This window comes from Trypanosoma cruzi, genomic scaffold (genome assembly GCF_000209065.1).
Source record: "Trypanosoma cruzi strain CL Brener 1047053517063 genomic scaffold, whole genome shotgun sequence".
Lineage (NCBI taxonomy): Eukaryota > Euglenozoa > Kinetoplastea > Trypanosomatida > Trypanosomatidae > Trypanosoma > Trypanosoma cruzi.
Window position 1 is genome coordinate 127,399 of NW_001849526.1, and position 18,509 is coordinate 145,907.

Genomic DNA, 18,509 nt, shown 5'->3' on the forward strand with positions numbered 1-18,509 from the left:
ACGCGGTGTGCAGAGATTATTATTTTTATTATTTTTACTTTGCCTTTGTGTTGCTGTGTGCGCTGCACCTCCGTGAGGGGTGCCGACACGACGGACCGCTCTCACCGTATGTGCATGCGGTGGAGCCTTGTGTGCCGCTCCTGTTTGCTTCTCCCTCTTCCATCTGTGTGTTGGTGTTGCGGCAGGGCTGTGTGTGTGTGTGTGTGTGTGTGTGTGTGTGTGTGTGTGTGTGCCTGTTGCCGTGGATTGGAGTGTGTGTCGTGCGTGGTGTGCGGCGTACGGTGCATGCCTGGCCGCTGCCCTCTCCTCATGTGGTGTGCCCTCTGTGTGTGTCTGCCGCACCTCTCGTCTCCCCTGTTGCTCTCCATGTCCCTCACTGTGCAGATCAGCTCCACACCACCGAACGACCACACTCACGATGATGATGACGTGCCGTCTGCTGTGCGCCCTGTTGGTGCTTGCCCTGTGCTGCGGCCCGTACGTGTGCGCGGCAGAGGGTGATGATAAATCTGGCAACGTTGGACAGGGTCCAAAGCTCCAGGATTCAGGGGGTTCAAGTGATTCCGATAATCCACGAGCAAAAGTCACGGAAGGTATTGTACAGAGTTCAGGTAAGGAGCCCATTCCTTCCGAGACACCATTGAAGACCGTCTCTGCGTCAGCAACTCCAACATCGACAGGTACAGGAGAAGGACCAAGTGTAGTACCCACTTTGCAAGATGGAAGAGATGCGTCTGGTCAGCAAGGGGCATCAAAAGGGAATAACCTTTCACTAGGATCAACAGGTGATTCCGATAAGTCCGTTGTAAATAGTCCGGAGCATAATAAAGAAATGGCGCTAGCTGGTAAAGAAGTTAATGAACAGGCACCAACCACGACAACCACAACGACCACAACTACAACAACGACCACCACCACTGCGCCAGAGGCACCAAGTGATACGGCCAGGGATGCAGAGGCGCCAACCACAACGACGACCACCCGCGCACCGTCACGTCTTCGCGAAATCGACGGCAGCCTCAGCAGCTCTGCGTGGGTGTGTGCCCCGCTGCTGCTTGCCGTATCCGCGCTGGCGTACACCACTGTGGGCTGAAGAGGTGTGTGCGGGCTGTGCGCGTCCACTGTGGTCTGATGTAAATAAATAAAAGAAAATAATGATTGTGATTTGCTTCACTTGCATCCGCTGCCCTGCTGTGTGGTCCATGTTGCTTCTCCAAATACGTCATGTTGAACGTATCCCAGACAAACCCATGTGCATGCGCAGTGGAGTCTTGTGTTTTTTCTTTATTTTTTAATTTTTTGTTTTCTTGCTTTTTAATCTTCTGGTTTGCAGGGCGGTGTGCAAGTTTTGCATTCGTGCTGATTCCTTTTGCCTCATTGTGTGTGCTCCGTTGCTGCTGCAATTTGACACTGTACGTTGACTGTGGCGTGGTGTGGCAGCCGTGTCTCTCCTTTTTGCTTTCACTCTGCTTTGACGTGTTGTTAGTTTGTGCTGAAGGCTACACGCAAGTGACAGGAGTGATGGCGATGATGATGACTGGCCGTGTGCTGCTGGTGTGTGTCCTCTGCGTGCCGTGGTGCGGTTTATCTGGAATTGCGGCCGACGGTGTTGGCGGTGGCGATGGCAGTGCAGATGGGGAATTACTTTTGCAGTGGCGTAATCGGCTGCGGAGGGAATGCGCGGAGGAGGTCAGCAGGAGGACAGGAGGCAGTGGGAATGCGTCCGCCGTCGATGAGTGTGTGCGTCAGGCAATGGAGAGTGTGCGTGCCGTTGTGGATGGCCGTCGTCGTTGGAGACGTCAACGGATTGCTGTTGTTGCTGCTTCTGCTGCTGCGGCTGCTGCTGGAAACGGGGATGTCAGCACGGACAAGGATGGCCAGGCAAGGAATAAAGAGGTTTCGCCACCCGAAATAAAAGATGAAAAGCCGGTGGCTTCAGGACAAGAATCAACAGATGCAACAAGAAGAAAGGACCAGACGACACAGGATCCTTCAGCTGCTATTGTGTCGCGTAAAAAACTAATTTCCGATCAAAAACAAGAAGAAGATGAAGACAACGAAGATGAAGAAGCGGAGGAAGAAGCGAAGATACGCGAAACACCACCACCGGTAGTACCACCAGTAGCAGCAGCAGGAGGAGGAGGAGGAATAAAACCACCCTCTGGTGCTTCTGGTCCTGCTGGTCCTGGCGCCATTCTCACTTCGCGGTCCTCTTCTGGTGTTGATTCTTCATCCCGCATTGGTGGCGAAGGGTCCACCGTCAGTATTTCACCCAATGCAGTTGGGAAGCCTTCAAAACAAGATAAGGTGCCAGAAGCAAAGGAGAGTCAACACGCCCAGCCACACGATGGAGTGGCAGCAGATACACTCAACAACGGACTGGAACAAAACAGTTCTGCTCCAACAACAACGGGTCAGAATTACAACGAAGTCGCCACGTTGGGTGCCGGCGGTTTACGCTCTTCGGGAGAACAAATAACGGTAAAAGGGGGTTCAGAAGCTTCCCGAACAGACGAATCGTCAGCTGATCCAAATACAAAATTACAAGAAAGTGAAAAGACTCCATTGAAATCATCACAAGCAGCAGCGAAAGAACCAAAAACTTACCACGAAGTATTGACGTCAGTAAAAGAGGAGACAAAGAGCAAGAGCACGGATGCATCAGAGAATTTACCTGATGCAGCCGAAAGCATTAACGAACATCCTGCATCCGCAGCCACTACAATGCAGAGTACATCAACTGGCAGTCAAGAAGCAGCAGTTACGCCGTCTTCAAATGGAATCCCTCCACTTCACGAGGAAACGACCACTGGAACTGACACTACTGAGAATGCTCAACCTCCGAAAGAAACAACAGTCGAAGCCACAGCCATGAAAAATGGCACGGCGACGACTGGCGACAGTGACGGCAGCACCGCGGTCTCCCACACCACCTCCCCTCTTTTCCTTCTCCTTGTTGTTGCGTGTGCGGCTGCTGCTGCGGTGGTGGCCGCGTGAGAGTGAGTGAGGGAGAGAGCCATGCACCGCCCGCACACACACTCGTCTTTCACTCACTCTCTGTGTGTGTCCCCTTGCATGGACTCTCGCCCTCACCTCATCCCACGAAGCACACACATAATGTGCCCATTGTATATATGCATGCACACCCATGCAGGCCCGTTGGTGCTCTCTTTTGCACCACACGCACCGCTGCCGTCCTGCCTGGCTGCATGGGCGGAGCACCGTAACTGTTTCTGTTTTGTTTTTATTGCATTGAGTGGGCGGCCTCTCTCTCTCTCTCTCCCTGTGTGTGTGTTTTGCTTTACGGGAGCAATGAGAGTGTGTGCGCTGGTCGTCCCACGTTTTAGCTTTTTGTTTTGTTTTTCATTGTTTTGTGGTTGAGAACACCCATTCCGCGGGCTGCGTGTGTGTGTTTGTGTGTGATGATATGAGTAAACTGTGTGTGTGCTATCTGCTTCTCTCTGCCGTTGCTTTCTTTGGACTCTCTTGTGGCGCACAGCTGCTCCGCAAGTATAGACGCTGCCAAACACACACACACGCCATGTTGCACACTTTATGGAGCGGCGTGAACGCTGAGGACGCACGCACACGATTTTTCTGTGGCCCTTGTGAGGAGGGATGACGGAGAACGCGATTTGTTTTATTTCCGTGCTAAGGGCATGATTTTCTTGTCGTGCAGCAGTTGACTAACGTGGTGTGGCATTGTGGGTGCCTGGGATAAGTGAGCATGGATTTTTGCCCAGCAGCTACACGTGCCGACGTGTTCCTCCCGCAGTTCATACAGCGACGGAGGATTCTCCGGCTGTGCGGGGCGATGTGCGATGGATGGTGCGGGAGAGACAACAGCAAAACGACTGGCGGCAGCGTGTGTGCGTTGCTCTGTGCGCTGACGCGTGGCGGAAGCACCCGCCGTGGCTTTTACTGCTGTTGATGGCAGTCGCTGTGTGTTCTTGGTGCACTGTTCTTCCGTCTCTTTCCGTGTGTCTGTGTGCACGAGTTGTTGTTGTTGGGAATGACTGCGGCGGGGATGATGGTGCCACTCACTGTGGAGGGGTGGCGGTGTTCACTGTTTCACTCCTTTTTTCTCTTCTCTCTCTTTCTCACACACAAAGAAGGAAAGGAAGTAAGGCTAAGCGCTAATCGCTACTGTGAAATTGTAAGGCTCTGAAAGGACCAACAGCACACACACCGCCCACACACACATATTTATATGCTCTCACGTGTTGCTGCAGTGAAGGCACCCCGCATACACAACCGTCGCCGCGTGACCGGATCCAGCGGAAGGAGGAGGGAAGGAAGAGAGAGTGAGCCGCAGAGGCCCAACATGTCCCGGCATCTCTTCTACTCTGCGGTGCTGCTCCTCGTCGTGATGATGTGCTGCAACACTGGTGTTGCTGCAGCCGCTGATGAGAACAGTGAGTCAGAGACAGATCCAAATTTTGAATGGAAGAACATCAAGGATGAGGGTGTAACTGTGGAATTGTTAGGTGCTCCCGGCCTTTTGAAAGTGGGGAGTGACGTATTTGCCGTTGTCGAGGCGCAGTGCAAGAAGAGTGATGCAAACATTTTTACTGGCATTGCATCCCAACTACTCACGAAAGATAATGCTGACACACCAGTGGAAGTGCTAAATGGAGCCAAAGATAAGACACAATTTCTGGAAGACGGTTCCGAAGACCCAAAGAAAGTGGATGTGAGCCGACCAACAACAGTCGTGCAGGGAAATGATATTTACATGCTTGTTGGAAAATACAGCCGGACAGCTGCCACTGGTGGTGCTCCGGGGAGTGGTGCAGGTGACTGTGGACTTTTGCTGGTGAAAGGGAATGTCAGTGTTGAGGAAAGTGGAGGTGAAAAAAGAATCCAATGGAATGAGAACCAACGACTGGCCGGCACCTTTTCTGCTGATGAACACAAATGCTTGACGCAGCTGATAGGCAGCGGTGGATCGGGTATTAAGACTAATGACGGTGCTTTTTTGTTCCCAGTGGAAGCCACAAAGAAGCAGAACGAGGATGGAAACACAAAGACCGTCTCGCTGATCCTATACTCGAAGGATGCTAAGAGTTGGACGCTGTCGAAGGGGACGTCTGACGGTGGCTGCAGGGTTCCCTCCGTCGTGGAGTGGAAGGACGATAAACTCATCATGATGACTGCGTGTGATGGTGGCCGCCGCAGGGTGTACGAGTCCGGTGACAAGGGGGAGTCGTGGACTGAGGCACTCGGGACACTCTCGCGCGTGTGGAGCAACAAAAAGGGCGGAATTGAGAAGGCCGTTGGTAGCGGGTTCATCACAGCGAAAATTGAGGACAGGGACGTAATGCTCGTCACTCTGCCGGTGTATTCCAAAAAAGGAGAAAAGGAAAATGTGGAAAAGGGTGAACTCCATCTTTGGCTGACGGACAATACGCACATTGTTGATATTGGGCCGGTATCCGGTGACGAGGAAGACGCTGCCGCCAGCTCCCTGTTGTACAGAAGTGGAGGTAATAATGAGTTGATTGCACTGTACGAGAAGAAGAAGGGCGATGCGGATACACCATCACTCGGTATGTTCTCTGTGCGTCTGAATGAGCAGCTTCAGTGGGTGAAGGATGTGCTGGCGACCTGGAAGGAAGTGGACAGCCGTGTCTCCCAGCTGTGCACCAATTCACTTGCTCAGAAGAATCCCTCAGCTGACAATGCCTGCAACGCTGATAAGATCACGGATGGGCTGGTTGGATTTTTGTCTGGCAGCTTCTCTGATAACAAATGGAGGGACGAGTACCTCGGGGTGGACGCCACAGTGAAGAACAATGATGAAGGGGGTAAGAAGGCAACATTGCATGGAGGCAGTGTGACGTTCCAGGGAGCGTGGGCGGAGTGGCCCGTTGGCAAGCAAGGGGAGAATCAGCTTTACCACTTTGCGAACTACAACTTCACTCTTGTGGCGACGGTGTCCATCGACGAGGTGCCGGAGGAAGATACTCCCATTCCTTTGATGGGTGCGAAGAGGATGAATGGTGATAAGAGTACTGTACTTCTGGGGCTGTCGTACAGCAACAGAGAAAAGAAGTTGGAACTTTTGTCCAGTGGCGGGAAGGCGTCGGAGCTCAGCAGCAATTGGGAGCCAGGGAAAACACACCAAGTGGCCATTGTGCTGCGGAACAGCATCCAGGGCTTTGTGTACGTCGATGGTAGGCGTGTGGAAGGTGCGCCATTTGATTTGAAGGATAACGGTTCAAAAGGGATATCACACTTCTACATTGGAGGGGATGGAAGCAGCGCGGGGAGCCGAGAAGGCGTGTCTGTGACGGTGACGAACGTCCTGCTGTACAACCGCCCGTTGAGTGACAATGAGCTTACTGCGCTTAACACAATTAAACTTTCTATTCCACAAACAGCAGAAGAAGGAAAAACGGATGAAGGTACCGCTCTTGACGGTGGAGCACACGGTGATGCCGGCAGCATGTGTGGGAGCGGACTGCTGCCATCGCTGCTTCTTCTGTTGGGACTGTGGTGGTTTGCGGCTCTGTGAGGAGTGACTGGCTGCCGCGTGGGACACTTGCGGCATCCCCAGCAACGACACACACACCTGGTAATGAACTTCTCTCGTTAAATAACTTTTATTAACTTTTCTCATTGTTTGCTTTGCTGTGCGATTTTAATTTATTTGTCTTTTTTTCTTTTTTCTTTGTTGTGCGATTGGGCGTCTTTTCTTTTTTAAAATTCTTTTCTGTTTTTATTTCTAATCCCTCATACCCCCAACACTTTTTATGCTTTTGGGGGCAATCACTATGGACGTCTTTTTTTCTTTTCTACTCTTCCCTCTTTTAATTGTTTCTTCTGCACTCTTCCTGTGAGGGGTGCCGTGTGTTTCCCGCCCAACTGCTCCACTCGCACACCCACCGACACGCTCATGACGACGGCCCTGTGCGCCTCGCCTGCTGCACGCATGAGGAGGGGCCGCGACGAACGGCGCGCTGAGGGAGCCGTGACGTGTGGGCGTGCGACGAGTGCCTGTGGGGCGGAGCACACATTTCTTTCCCTCTTGTTTTGTTTTTTTGCGGCCAGGGCGGGTAGACACCCGCAGCGCCACACACACACACAGCCACACCCTGCCGCCGTGTTTTTCCTTGAAGATTTGTTTTGCTTTGCGTGTTTATTTCACGCGCTGGCACTCTCTTGAACATTTCTCTCCCCTCCGATGATTTTTCTTTTTTTGCTGCGCTCACTCTCCCGATGGAGTGACGCGACTCCCGTCATGTCTGCGTGCTTCTCTCAGTCCCCCCACACACACGAGTGACTGAGCTCTGCGGGCCGCACTCACGCGCCGATGAGAGGGCTGAGGGGAGCAGCAACACGCAGATGACCCCATGAAATATAAACGATGTGCGGACACATGGAGGGTCAGACGGTTGAAAGACATGTAACTATTTAATTTTCTTTTGAGGGTAAAATATGTACAGAGAGTTTGGTGTGGCCACACGGCTGCCAGGATTTTTAAAATTTGTGTGGAACAGTAATGGACGATTTCTTTTTCATTTATAATTATTTTGTGTGATGGGGTTTATATAAGACGAAGGGGGAAGTTTTTTTGTTTTCAATAAATATTGTGTGAATTGCCACTGCTTGGGCTGCAGTGCAGTCATGAGTTTGAGCGGTCTTCTTGTTGTTGTTTCCGTTTTGCGTCTCCGCTGTACATTTTGTGCGTCTCTCCACATACTCTGCTCCCTTCCATTTCTTTGCTTTGTGTTTCTGCAGGCACACACACACACACAAGATGCACATTGCAGTGGGTTTGAATGCTCCTTTTGTAGTGCATGCTGGCAGTTGCGTGTGGCGGCTGTTGTTTTCCTCCGTGTCCATGAGAAGGAGGGAGAGAGGGAGTGCGCAGCCCGAGTCTCCTTTCCTGTGGGTGTGATGCACCGCGTGTGACTGCGTTGAGTTGGGCTCCGTGTCCCATTGAGGGCGGGATGGCACGAAATTTGTTGCCGCTTCATGGATGGATGAGGGTGCACTGGCGCGTGTGGCTGGTGTGGTGTGTGCTTGCTCCGTGTGCGTGACGGCTGCTGGGAGTCCTGGACATGTATCTGGTGATGCGGATGCGGTAGTTGTGCCGGTGGATTTGTCGTGTGCTCCGAATGACGGCAGCCTGAGCTATCGCGTGTGTGTGTGTGGGCGTGGAAGAAGTGTTCTCCCGCCATTGCCGAGGCTCAGTATGAGAATTATACTTTCAGTGGCTTTGATGTGCGCATGCATGGCAGGAATGGTGAGCTGTGTGCTGTGTGCAATGTGGCCAATGCGGTGCACACATGTAGCAACTGTGCTGCCAGCTGTGCAGCGAAAGAGGAAGGGGCCACCGCTGCCTTCACGATGAATGTGACGACACATAAATACGCCGGCCCTTATGAATTGTGGCGGCGTGAATTTCTCCCGATGGAACCATCCATCCGCCTGCACGGAGCGGCGATGCTGACCGTACGGGCATCTGTCAGTTGCCGCCACCCCGTGAAGGGAGGAGGATGACACAAAATGTGGTGGGATAACTGCGCCGCAAGTTAATGCTGAGCCGTCACGTCAACACGAGGATTGGCGACAGTCTGCGGCGGCTGACGGACCCAACACCGTCGATCCGAGTCCCGCATCCAACACGGCGACCAACACGTCCGAGACGAGGCCTGAGTTTGCCGCCAATTCGAACGAAGTGATGTTCCCGAATGCATCCAAGAAGAGGCCTTCCTTTGCCAGCGGTCCGAGAATAGTAGTGGTGTCGAATGGATCCGGGATCATGTCTGTCACTTATGGCGGCAGGGAACACGTTGCTGCGGATAACACGGACGAGGTGAATGAGCGCAGCGCCACTGGACACAAATTTCCTTTCTTTAGAAAATGGCGTTGCAGGCAGTGGATTTGTTGCTGAGGGTGATGCGGGCGGATTGAGTCAACGCAATGCCTCTGGACACGAAAACAAACCCCAATTACGAGAATTCACCGCGCAGTATTCCGGGAGCGGTGTGAGTCCCGACGACTGCTTTGCCCTGCTCAACGACGCGAAATTGACACTGCGAGAGTTAACTGTTGACAGCACTGTGCGTGTGTGCGTGTATTGGGCGTTGCTGTTTCTTCTGGGATTGTGTGGAGTTGTGGCAGACTTGTGAGCCGAAGAGTGTGGAATTGCGACATCTCAAGGAGAACATGTGCCGCGTTCCCTGCGTGTTTTCTTTTATTATTTACGTTTTACTGTTTTTGTCCCTTTCCTGGAATAATAAGTATCCTTGCTGTTCCTTTATTTAATGGTCGGTTGCTGCACACTGTTATGAGTGACGTGTTTCCCCTACTTGTTTTGTTTAGTTGCCCACACGCGGTGCCGGCCTCATTGCTGTGCGTCCCACGGACTGCACGAAAGAAGGAGCGGAGGAACAGGCCGGATGCCGCATGAAGTGTGGAGAGTGTTTTTTGTGGGCTGGTGGAAGAGTACAATCTTTTTTAATTCAATGCAGGCAATATGTATGCACAAACACATGCCTATATTGTGCCGCTTGGCACATAAAATAAATGTCCTGCCGAATGAATTTATTAATTCTTTCCGAGAGTCCTGCCGGACACTCGACTCTTTTTTTCCTTGCTTAACTTCTGGTTTGCAGTGCGGTGTGCGCTGCTGGTGGTGGGGTGTAGCAGCCGTGTTTCTCATTTCTTTTGCTCTACGTTGACGGGGCGTTAGTTTGTGCTGAAGGCTACACGCAAGTGACAGGAGTGATGGCGATGATGATGACTGGCCGTGTGCTGCTGGTGTGTGCCCTCTGCGTGCTGTGGTGCGGTGCTGGCAGATGTCAAGAAGTACTCTTAGTTTCTCAGTCTGATGTGCCCGGTGAAATTGAGGGGGAAAGAGGACATTCACAGGGTTCATCAGGCTTTAAAACGCCAGATTCACACACACCAGACTCAGAAACCTCAGTACGAGATGTTCAACAAGAACAAGATCCGTCCCCACCTCGTGAAGAAACTCTGTTAGGAACCAAAGGTGGTAATAAGGTAGAAAAGGCAAAAGAAAAAGATGATGCTAAAGACGCTGGAAAAGAAAGAGAAGTGGATGGAAAAATTATTGAGCCAAAAAAGCCTGAAGACAAACTGACGCCTGCGGAGGGCCAGCAGTTGAATAACAATGAAGGCTTGCAGCCAACATCATTGAATGGAGCTCATGGAGCTGAAACAATAAAATCATCAAGAGAAACTTTGCCAGTTCGTGAAGAACAACAAGATTTGTCGAGTTCTCTGCTGCCTCCGTTACACAACACCTCACCGCATGCAATTCCACCATCCACATCTGCAGCTGGCCGTGTTGACACAAAAAGTCGCGAAAACGACATTGGCACGAAGAATTCTCAACAGTCTGTGGTAGGAGACATTGGACAGAACAATGACACCGGCGAAAAAGCTGTCGCTTCAACGGGTGAAGAAGAAGGTTCACGATTGTCAGTCACGACAGTTGAAGGAATGAGTGAGACAACAACGAAAAGCGACAGCGGCAGCACCGCGACAACTGCAGCTGTACGGTCTGACATTGGCACAGAAGAAACTCTGCCCACCAATCATCCGAGCCAACCTTCCACTGAAGCCGCCACACCACCCGGAACGACTTCCGATGGTGAGGCTGCATCAACCAACAAATACGATACAGTCTCTCAGAATGCAGGTTCCACAACAGCGCCAACCACAAACGCCACAACAGGCGACACGGCGAAGAAAGGCGACAGCGACGGCAGCACCGCGGTCTCCCACACCACCTCCCCTCTTTTGCTTCTTCTTGTTGTTGCGTGTGCGGCTGCTGCTGCGGTGGTGGCCGCGTGAGAGTGAGGGAGAGAGAGCCATGCACCGCCCGCACACACACTCGTCTTTCACTCACTCTCTGTGTGTGTCCCCTTGCATGGACTCTCGCCCTCACCTCATCCCACAAAGCACACACATAATGTGCCCATTGTATATATGCATGCACACCCATGCAGGCCCGTTGGTGCTCTCTTTTGCACCACACGCACCGCTGCCGTCCTGCCTGGCTGCATGGGCGGAGCACCGTAACTGTTTCTGTTTGTTTCCATTGCATTGAGTGGGCGACCTCTCTCTCTCTCCCTGTGTGTGTGTTTTGCTTTACGGGAGCAATGAGAGTGTGTGTGCTGGTCGTTCCACGTTTTGGCATTTTTTTCCTTTTTTTTTACTTCTGTTGTGGTTGAGAGCACCCATTCCGCGGGCTGCGTGTGTGTGTGTGTGTGTGATGATATGAGTAAACTGTGTGTGCTATCTGATTCTCTCTGCCGTTGCTTTCTTTGGACTCTTTTGTGGCGCACAGCTGCTCTGCAATTATAGGCGCTGCCAAATACACACACACGCCATGTTGCACACTTTATGGGGCGGCGTGAACGCTGAGGACGCACGCACACGATTTTTCTGTGGCCCTTGTGAGGAGGGATGACGGAGAACGCGATTTGTTTTATTTCCATGCTAAGGGCATGATTTTCTTGTCGCGCAGCAGTTGACTAACGTGGTGTGGCATTGTGGGTGCCTGGGATAAGTGAGCATGGATTTTTGCCCAGCAGCTACACGTGCCGACGTGTTCCTCCCGCAGTTCATACACCGACGGAGGATTCTCCGGCTGTGCGGGGCGATGTGCGGTGGATGTTGCGGGGAGAGACAACAGTAAAACGACTGGCGGCAGCGTGTGTGGGCTTTGAAGATTTGCTGACGCGTGAAGAACAACAACATACCCGCAGTGGCAGTCGCTGTGTGTTCCCGGTGCACTCTTCTTCCATCTCCTGTTCCGTGTGTCTGTGTGCGTGAGTTGTTGTTGTTGGGAGTGACTGCGGCGGGGATGATGATCCCAGTCACTGTGGAGGGGCGGCGGTGTTCACTGTTTCACTCCTTTTTCCTCTTCTCTCTCTTTCTCACACACAAAGAAGGAAAGGAAGTAAGGCTAAGCGCTAATCGCTACTGTGAAATTGTAAGGCTCTGAAAGGACCAACAGCACACACATCGCCCACACACACATATTTTTATGCTCTCACGTGTTGCTGCAGTGAAGGCACCCCGCATACACAACCGTCGCCGCTTGACCGGATCCAGCGGAAGGAGGAGGGAAGGAAGAGAGAGTGAGCCGCAGAGGCCCAACATGTCCCGGCATCTCTTCTACTCTGCGGTGCTGCTCCTCGTCGTGATGATGTGCTGCAACACTGGTGGTGCTGCGGAAGCTCCGGGGCAGTCATCTGAACCAAATTATAAGTGGAAGAACATCAAGAATGAGGAGGGTGTAACTGTGGAGTCGTTGGGTGCTCCCGGTCTTCTAAAAGTGGGGAGTGACGTATTTGCCGTTGCCGAGGCGCAGTGCAAGAAGAGTGATGCAAACATTTTTACTGGAATTGCATCGCAACTACTCACGAAAGATAATGCTGAAAAACCAATGGAAGTGCTAAATGGAGCCAAAGATAAGACACAAGTTTTGGAGGAAGACGGTTCCGAAGACCCAAAGAAGAGAATAGATGTGAGCCGACCAACAACAGTTATGCAGGGAAATGATATTTACATGCTTGTTGGGAAATACAGCCAGACAGCTGCCACTGGTCAGGAGGGTGGCGGAGCAGACGACTGGGGATTATTGCTGGTGCAAGGAAACGTCAGTGACGAAGGTGGCGGCGAGAAAAGAATCCAATGGAATGAGAACCAGCGACTGGTCGGCACCTTTTCTGCTGATGAACACAAACGCTTGACGCAGCTGATTGGCGGCGGTGGATCGGGTATTAAGACTAATGACGGCACGCTTGTGTTCCCAGTGGAAGGCACGAAGAAGGGTGAAGCACCAAAGGAGGATAAAAAGACCGTCTCGCTGATCATATACTCGAAGGATGCTAAGAGTTGGAAGCTGTCGAAGGGGATGTCTGCCGATGGCTGCAGTGATCCCTCCGTCGTGGAGTGGAAGGACAAAAAACTCATCATGATGACTGCGTGCGATGATGGCCGCCGCAGGGTGTACGAGTCCGGTGACAAGGGGGAGTCGTGGACGGAGGCACTCGGGACACTCTCGCGCGTGTGGGGCAACAAAAAGGGCGAAGAAGCGAAGGCCGTTAGAAGCGGGTTTATCACAGCGACGATTGACGGTGCCGATAATAAGAGGAATGTGATGCTTGTTACTCTGCCGGTGTATTCCGAGAAGGCTGATAAAAAAGAAAACGGCGAACTCCATCTTTGGCTGACGGACAATACGCACATTGTCGATATTGGGCCGGTATCCGATGATGACGCTGCCGCCAGCTCCCTGTTGTACAAAAGTGATGGAAGTGGAAATAATGAGGAGTTGATTGCACTGTACGAGAAGAAGAAGGGCGATGGAGAATCATCACACAGTCTTTGGTCTGTGCTCCTGACTGAGCAGCTGCAGCGTGTGAAGGATGTGCTGGCGACGTGGAAGAAAGTGGACGACCTTGTCTCCAAGCTGTGCACCACTTCAAGTGCTGAGAAGGATGCCTCACCTGAAAATGCCTGCAGCCCTACTGTTAAGATCACGGATGGGCTGGTTGGCTTTTTGTCCGACAACTTCTCTGATAACAAATGGAGGGACGAGTACCTCGGGGTGAACGCCACGGTGAAGAAGAAAGATGGGGCAACAGAGGATGCAGGGGAGACGGGGGCAACAAAGACTTCCGATGGTGTGATTTTCCAGGGAGCGTGGGCGGAGTGGCCCGTTGGCAAGCAAGGGGAGAATCAGCTGTACCACTTTGCGAACTACAACTTCACTCTTGTGGCGACGGTGTCCATCGACGGTGTGCCGGAGGAGGGAGATACCCACATTCCTTTGATGGGTGTGAAGATGGATGACAGCGGGAAGTCTGTACTCCTGGGACTGTCGTACAACAGCGGAGGTAAGTGGGAGTTGTCTTGCGGTGAAGAAACGCCTAAGGAGCTCAGCAGCACTTGGGAGAAAGATACAACACATCAGGTGGTAATTTTGCTACGGAACGGCACCCAGGGTTCCGTGTACGTCGATGGTGAGCGCGTAAGTGGGAATGAAGCGTGTGAATTGGAGAATAAGGATTCAAGAGCGGTCTCCCACTTCTACATTGGAGGGGGCGAACGCAGTGCAGGCGGCGCAGGGAGACAAGAAGAAGTGTCTGTGACTGTGAGGAACGTCCTGCTGTACAACCGCCCGTTGAGTATTGCGGAGATTGGCGCCCTCAACCCGAATAAAGCCCTCATTCCACCTGTGGTGTCTGACAATGCCCAAGGAACCCAGTCGCAGTTCTCTCCTGCCGGGCAACCGCCGTCGGGGCCTAAATTGTTGAATGAAAATGAGGGTACGGGCGGTGGCAGCACGTCCACATCAGCACCGTCCACTGTAACGACTTCCTTAGGAAAAGAGCAATCCGCAATCCAGCTGCCTTCAGGAGTATCTTCCGGTGGAAACAAAAATGTGGATGTCGCTTCTCCATCCGATGGTGATCCAACGGTGGGAGCGGAAGCTGGAGGTGCGGTGCAGGGAGACACACCACCCCAAACTCCTGTGGATACCCCCGACACAGCAGATCCAAACGCTCCTACCGCTACGAACGTGGCTCAAGTTGACCCCGCAGATACAACTGAGGTTGGTGCGCGCTCTGGTGAGAATGGGGAGACGGTGGGAGGGACGGATGGGCAGAAACGGGAGGACATCCATGCACAGGACGGCGAAGTAAAGGCTGCGGCACTCAGCAGCAGCCTCGGAAATGTGTCTCTGGGGAATAACAGCGATGCCGGCACTGTGCGTGGGAGCGGACTGCTGCCGCTGTTTCTTCTGTTGGGACTGTGGGTGTTTGCGGCTCTGTGAGGAGTGACTGGCTGCCGCGTGGGACACTTGCGACCTCCCCAGCACAAAAATACACGTGATAATGAATTTCCCTTCTCAAATAGCATTTATTTTATTCCCTGTTTGCTTTGCGTTTTGTTGTTGTTGTTACTTTTTATTGTGCTTTTATTTCTCATTTCCCTCATTCCCTCTTTTTTTTTGCTTTTGGGGGCAATCACTATGGACGTTTTTTCTTTTCTACTCTTCCCTCTTTCAATTGTTTGTTGCTGCACTCTTCCTGTGAGGGGTGCCGTGTGTTTCCGCCCAACTGCTTCACTCGCACACCCACCGACACGCTCATGACGACGGCCCTGTGCGCCTCGCCTGCTGCACGCATGAGGAGGGGCCGCGACGAACGGCGCGCTGAGGGAGCCGTGACGTGTGGGCGTGCGACGAGGGCCTGTGGGGCGGAGCACACATTTCTTTCCCTCTTGTTTTGTTTTCTTTGCGGCCAGGGCTGGCAGACACCCGCAGCGCCACACACACACACAGCCACACCCTGCCGCCGTGTTTTAGTTTTTTTTTTCCTTTTTTTTTTTTTCTCTTTTGCTTTACGTGCGCATTTAACGCGCCGGCAGTCCCGTCAGCGTTTCTCTCCCCTCCGATGATTTTTTTTTTCTTTTGCTGCGCTCACTCTCCCGATGGAGAGACGCGACTCCCGTCATGTCTGCGTGCTTCTCTCAGTCCCCCCACACACACGAGTGACTGAGCTCTGCGGGCCGCACTCACACGCCGATGAAAGGGCTGAGGGGAGCAGCAACACGCAGATGACCCCATGAAATATAAACGATGTGCGGACACATGGAGGGTCAGACGGTTGAAGCACACGTAAACATCTTTTTAATTTTCGTTTGCGGGCAAAATATATACAGAGAGTTTGGTGTGGCCACACGGCAGCCAGGCGATCTTTTTTTTATTTTGTGTGGAGCAGTAATGGACGATTTCTTTTTCATTTATAATTATTTTGTGTGATGGGGTTTACATAAGACGAGGGGGGACGTTTTTTTGTTTTCAATAAATCTTGTGTGAATTGCCACTGCTTGGGCTGCAGTACAATCATGAGTTTGAGCGGTCTTCTTGTTGTTTCCGTTTTGCGTCTCCGCTGTACATTTTTGTGCGTCTCTCCACATACTCTGCTCCCTCTTTTCTACATCTTTGCCTTGTGTTGCTGCAGGCACACACAACCACACACAAGATGCACATTGCAGTGGGTTTGAATGCTCCTTTTGTAGTGCATGCTGGCAGTTGCGTGTGGCGGCTGTTGTCTTCTTCCGTGTCCATGAGGAGAAGGAGGGAGAGAGGAAGCGCGCAGCCCGAGTCTATTTTCCTGTGGGTTTGATGCACCGCGTGTGACTGCGCTGAGTTGGGCTCCGTCTCCCATTGAGGGCGGGATGGCAGGAATTTTTTGTGCCGCGTCATGGATGGATGAGGGTTCGCTTGCTCCGTGTGCGTTGTGTGGTGGCCGCGGGGTTTTGGCCATTTCCCTGGGGCTGCAGGAATGAGCTGGGGGAGGTGGTCGTGGATGTCTTCTCCTCCTGCATGGTAGGCGGCTGCTGGCGTTGTGTGCCCTCCTTGCGTGGATGCCGTCTCGTGGTGTGTGAACCGTGCGGCTGGGCCTGCTGCCCTCTCCTCATGTTGTCTGCTCTCTCTCGCTGTATCCGCTGTGCTCCGTCCCTCTCCCTCTCGTTCCATTCCTTTCCTTTCCGTCTCACCGATCGGCTGACTGACACCAGCGACTCCACTACGGGCGATGATGACTGCGATGGTGACGGTGTGCGCCGTGTTGTTCCTTGCGCTCTCGTGCTGCTGCTGCTCGTCCGTGTGCGTGACGGCGACAGGAGACGATAATGATGATAACAGCAGTCCTCCCAGCCCTGAGCTAGGGAACCCGGATCCTACAGAAAAATACGCCTGGTGCATTACAGCCATATGGTGGGGAGACCGGTGTGCCACAGACAGAGAGTGGGAGAGACAGCGAGGAGGGTTTGAGAAGTCAAGGACCTTCTTTCCAAAGGAAGCAGGCACAGCCATCACTGGACAGACACCAGTTCCGCCAGAGACACTACGTTCGGCTAGCGATAATCCAGAACCAGCAGGTTTGGCAACTCATTCTCCACACACACACAAGTTGCGACCGGTATGTCAGATGCACAAAATAAAAAGGAAGCAGTAAAATACACAAGGTGATGAGAATCATAAGGCACAGATATCAAATCAGAAAATAAAAATGCCAAACAAAACAAACACTACCACGACTACAACAGAGGCATCTAGTGATACGGTCATGAATAGAGAGGCGTCAACCACGACGTCCACCACCCGCGCACCGTCACGTCTTCGCGAAATCGACGGCAGTCTCAGCAGCTCTGCGTGGGTGTGTGCCCCGCTGCTGCTCGCCGCATCCGCGCTGGCGTACACCGCTCTGGGCTGAAGAGGTGTGTGCGGGCTATGCGTGCCAGCACTCAGCCACGGGATTTATGCGCTTCTACTGTGGTCCGAAGTATAAAGTATGAGTAATTATGGTGATTCTGTTTTGCCTTACTTGTTTCTGCCTGCTGTGTGCTTCTCTTTACTTTCCACATCCGTCACATTAGAACGCGTCCCAGACAAACTTGCATGCACGCCACGCATACAACTGTTTGCGTGGACCCACTGTTGGGGATGGATGCATGCACACTGGAGCCGCTTGGGTGCAGGGTTCTATTTTTGTGTTTTTACATTGTTTAGTTTCTTTCTGCTTGTTTACTTTTGTTTTGCTTTTTCTTGTTGTGCTTTTTTTAATTATATTTTTGCATGGCGTTGGGCGCTTTTTGCACTTTATTGGTTTAATATCTCTTATGAAATGCGTGCTGCTGCTGGTGGTGTTTTTTAATGTTCTTTTTCTTTTGTGCGTCCTTGTATTTATTCTTGCTCTGCGTTGACGTGTTGTTAGTTTGTGCTGAAGGCTACACGCAAGTGACAGGAGTGATGGCGACGGTGATGATTGGCCGTGTGCTGCTGGTGTGTGCCCTCTGCGTGCTGTGGTGCGGTGCGGTTTTTGGACACGCGATGGACGATTACTGCAGTGAGGGTGGTGGGAACGGTTTGAGGCACACGAGTAATGGTGGAGATGACGGCGTGTCTCTAAAGGCGTACTGCGGGTTGTTATCCACTCGAATGGCATTAATAAAGGCGGTTGAAGCTGCGGATGCTGGACAAGATGAATTGAGTGGTGGTCCAGGCCCATCTCAGGATACCAGGGAACCATTGCAGAATGATACGGAGGGCAGTGCAGCGGCTGGTTCAAAAGGAAATTTTTCCCCAGGTCAACCAGAAACAGCAATACCGCCGAAGCCTGGAGGATCAGGTAAAGGAGGACAGGAGGAAAAGCCAGGGGTTTTGGGTCCAAATGATGGAGAACATACCGACAATAAAAAAAATACAAGTGAAACTCATCTCGAAAAACCAAGAACTAATCAGTCTTCTTCTTCATCATCTTCTGGCAGCCCTGGCACTAAGAGTGGCAACGATGGTAACTTGGAGAATACTTCCGAGAGAAATGAATCCCAAAAAGAGACAACGACGGAAGAAAAAAGAGATCATCGCAGTAAATCTGACAGTCCTGAATTGGAGGCCGGAGGAGAACCAAAAAAAACAGGAGACAAAAAAAACGCAACTCATGAGG

At 52.1% G+C, this 18,509-nt stretch overlaps 6 protein-coding genes and 1 pseudogene across 6 annotated transcripts, besides 14 other annotated features; all 7 read left to right on the forward strand.

Moving 5' to 3' along the window:
- Positions 1-1,115: part of a sequence feature (areas not merged during assembly with more than two copies in the genome that could not be assigned to a particular haplotype) that runs on past the window's edge.
- Positions 16-37: a sequence feature (AT_rich).
- Positions 189-232: a microsatellite.
- Tc00.1047053511173.420 (mucin TcMUCII, putative) lies at positions 419-1,093 on the forward strand (the record flags this gene model as incomplete). Its single annotated transcript, XM_816300.1, has 1 exon — positions 419-1,093. One exon carries the CDS (start codon positions 419-421, stop codon positions 1,091-1,093), a length of 675 nt encoding a protein of 224 aa, XP_821393.1.
- Positions 867-918: a microsatellite.
- Positions 1,116-1,290: a sequence feature (haploid, non-Esmeraldo-like haplotype).
- Positions 1,291-2,169: a sequence feature (heterozygous, non-Esmeraldo-like haplotype).
- Positions 1,522-2,997, forward strand: Tc00.1047053511173.430 (mucin-associated surface protein (MASP), putative; the record flags this gene model as incomplete). The annotated part of the gene is made up of 1 exon (XM_816301.1): positions 1,522-2,997. The coding sequence occupies one exon, from the start codon at positions 1,522-1,524 to the stop codon at positions 2,995-2,997; it is 1,476 nt and encodes a 491-aa protein (XP_821394.1).
- Positions 1,809-1,846: a microsatellite.
- Positions 2,033-2,083: a sequence feature (GA-rich).
- Positions 2,170-4,348: a sequence feature (areas not merged during assembly with more than two copies in the genome that could not be assigned to a particular haplotype).
- Positions 4,211-6,517, forward strand: Tc00.1047053511173.440 (trans-sialidase, putative; the record flags this gene model as incomplete). The annotated part of the gene is made up of 1 exon (XM_816302.1): positions 4,211-6,517. The coding sequence occupies one exon, from the start codon at positions 4,211-4,213 to the stop codon at positions 6,515-6,517; it is 2,307 nt and encodes a 768-aa protein (XP_821395.1).
- Positions 4,349-5,081: a sequence feature (haploid, Esmeraldo-like haplotype).
- Positions 5,082-17,441: a sequence feature (areas not merged during assembly with more than two copies in the genome that could not be assigned to a particular haplotype).
- Tc00.1047053511173.460 (mucin-associated surface protein (MASP), putative) lies at positions 9,739-10,830 on the forward strand (the record flags this gene model as incomplete). Its single annotated transcript, XM_816303.1, has 1 exon — positions 9,739-10,830. The coding sequence occupies one exon, from the start codon at positions 9,739-9,741 to the stop codon at positions 10,828-10,830; it is 1,092 nt and encodes a 363-aa protein (XP_821396.1).
- Tc00.1047053511173.470 (trans-sialidase, putative) lies at positions 12,029-14,827 on the forward strand (the record flags this gene model as incomplete). The annotated part of the gene is made up of 1 exon (XM_816304.1): positions 12,029-14,827. One exon carries the CDS (start codon positions 12,029-12,031, stop codon positions 14,825-14,827), a length of 2,799 nt encoding a protein of 932 aa, XP_821397.1.
- Positions 15,362-15,393: a microsatellite.
- On the forward strand, positions 16,596-17,276 carry Tc00.1047053511173.483 (annotated as a pseudogene).
- Positions 17,442-18,509: a sequence feature (haploid, Esmeraldo-like haplotype).
- Positions 17,550-17,635: a sequence feature (T-rich).
- Positions 17,825-18,509, forward strand: Tc00.1047053511173.496 (mucin-associated surface protein (MASP), putative; the record flags this gene model as incomplete). The annotated part of the gene is made up of 1 exon (XM_816307.1): positions 17,825-18,509. A coding segment is annotated over one exon (685 nt), but the record flags the coding sequence as incomplete, so codon positions are not given.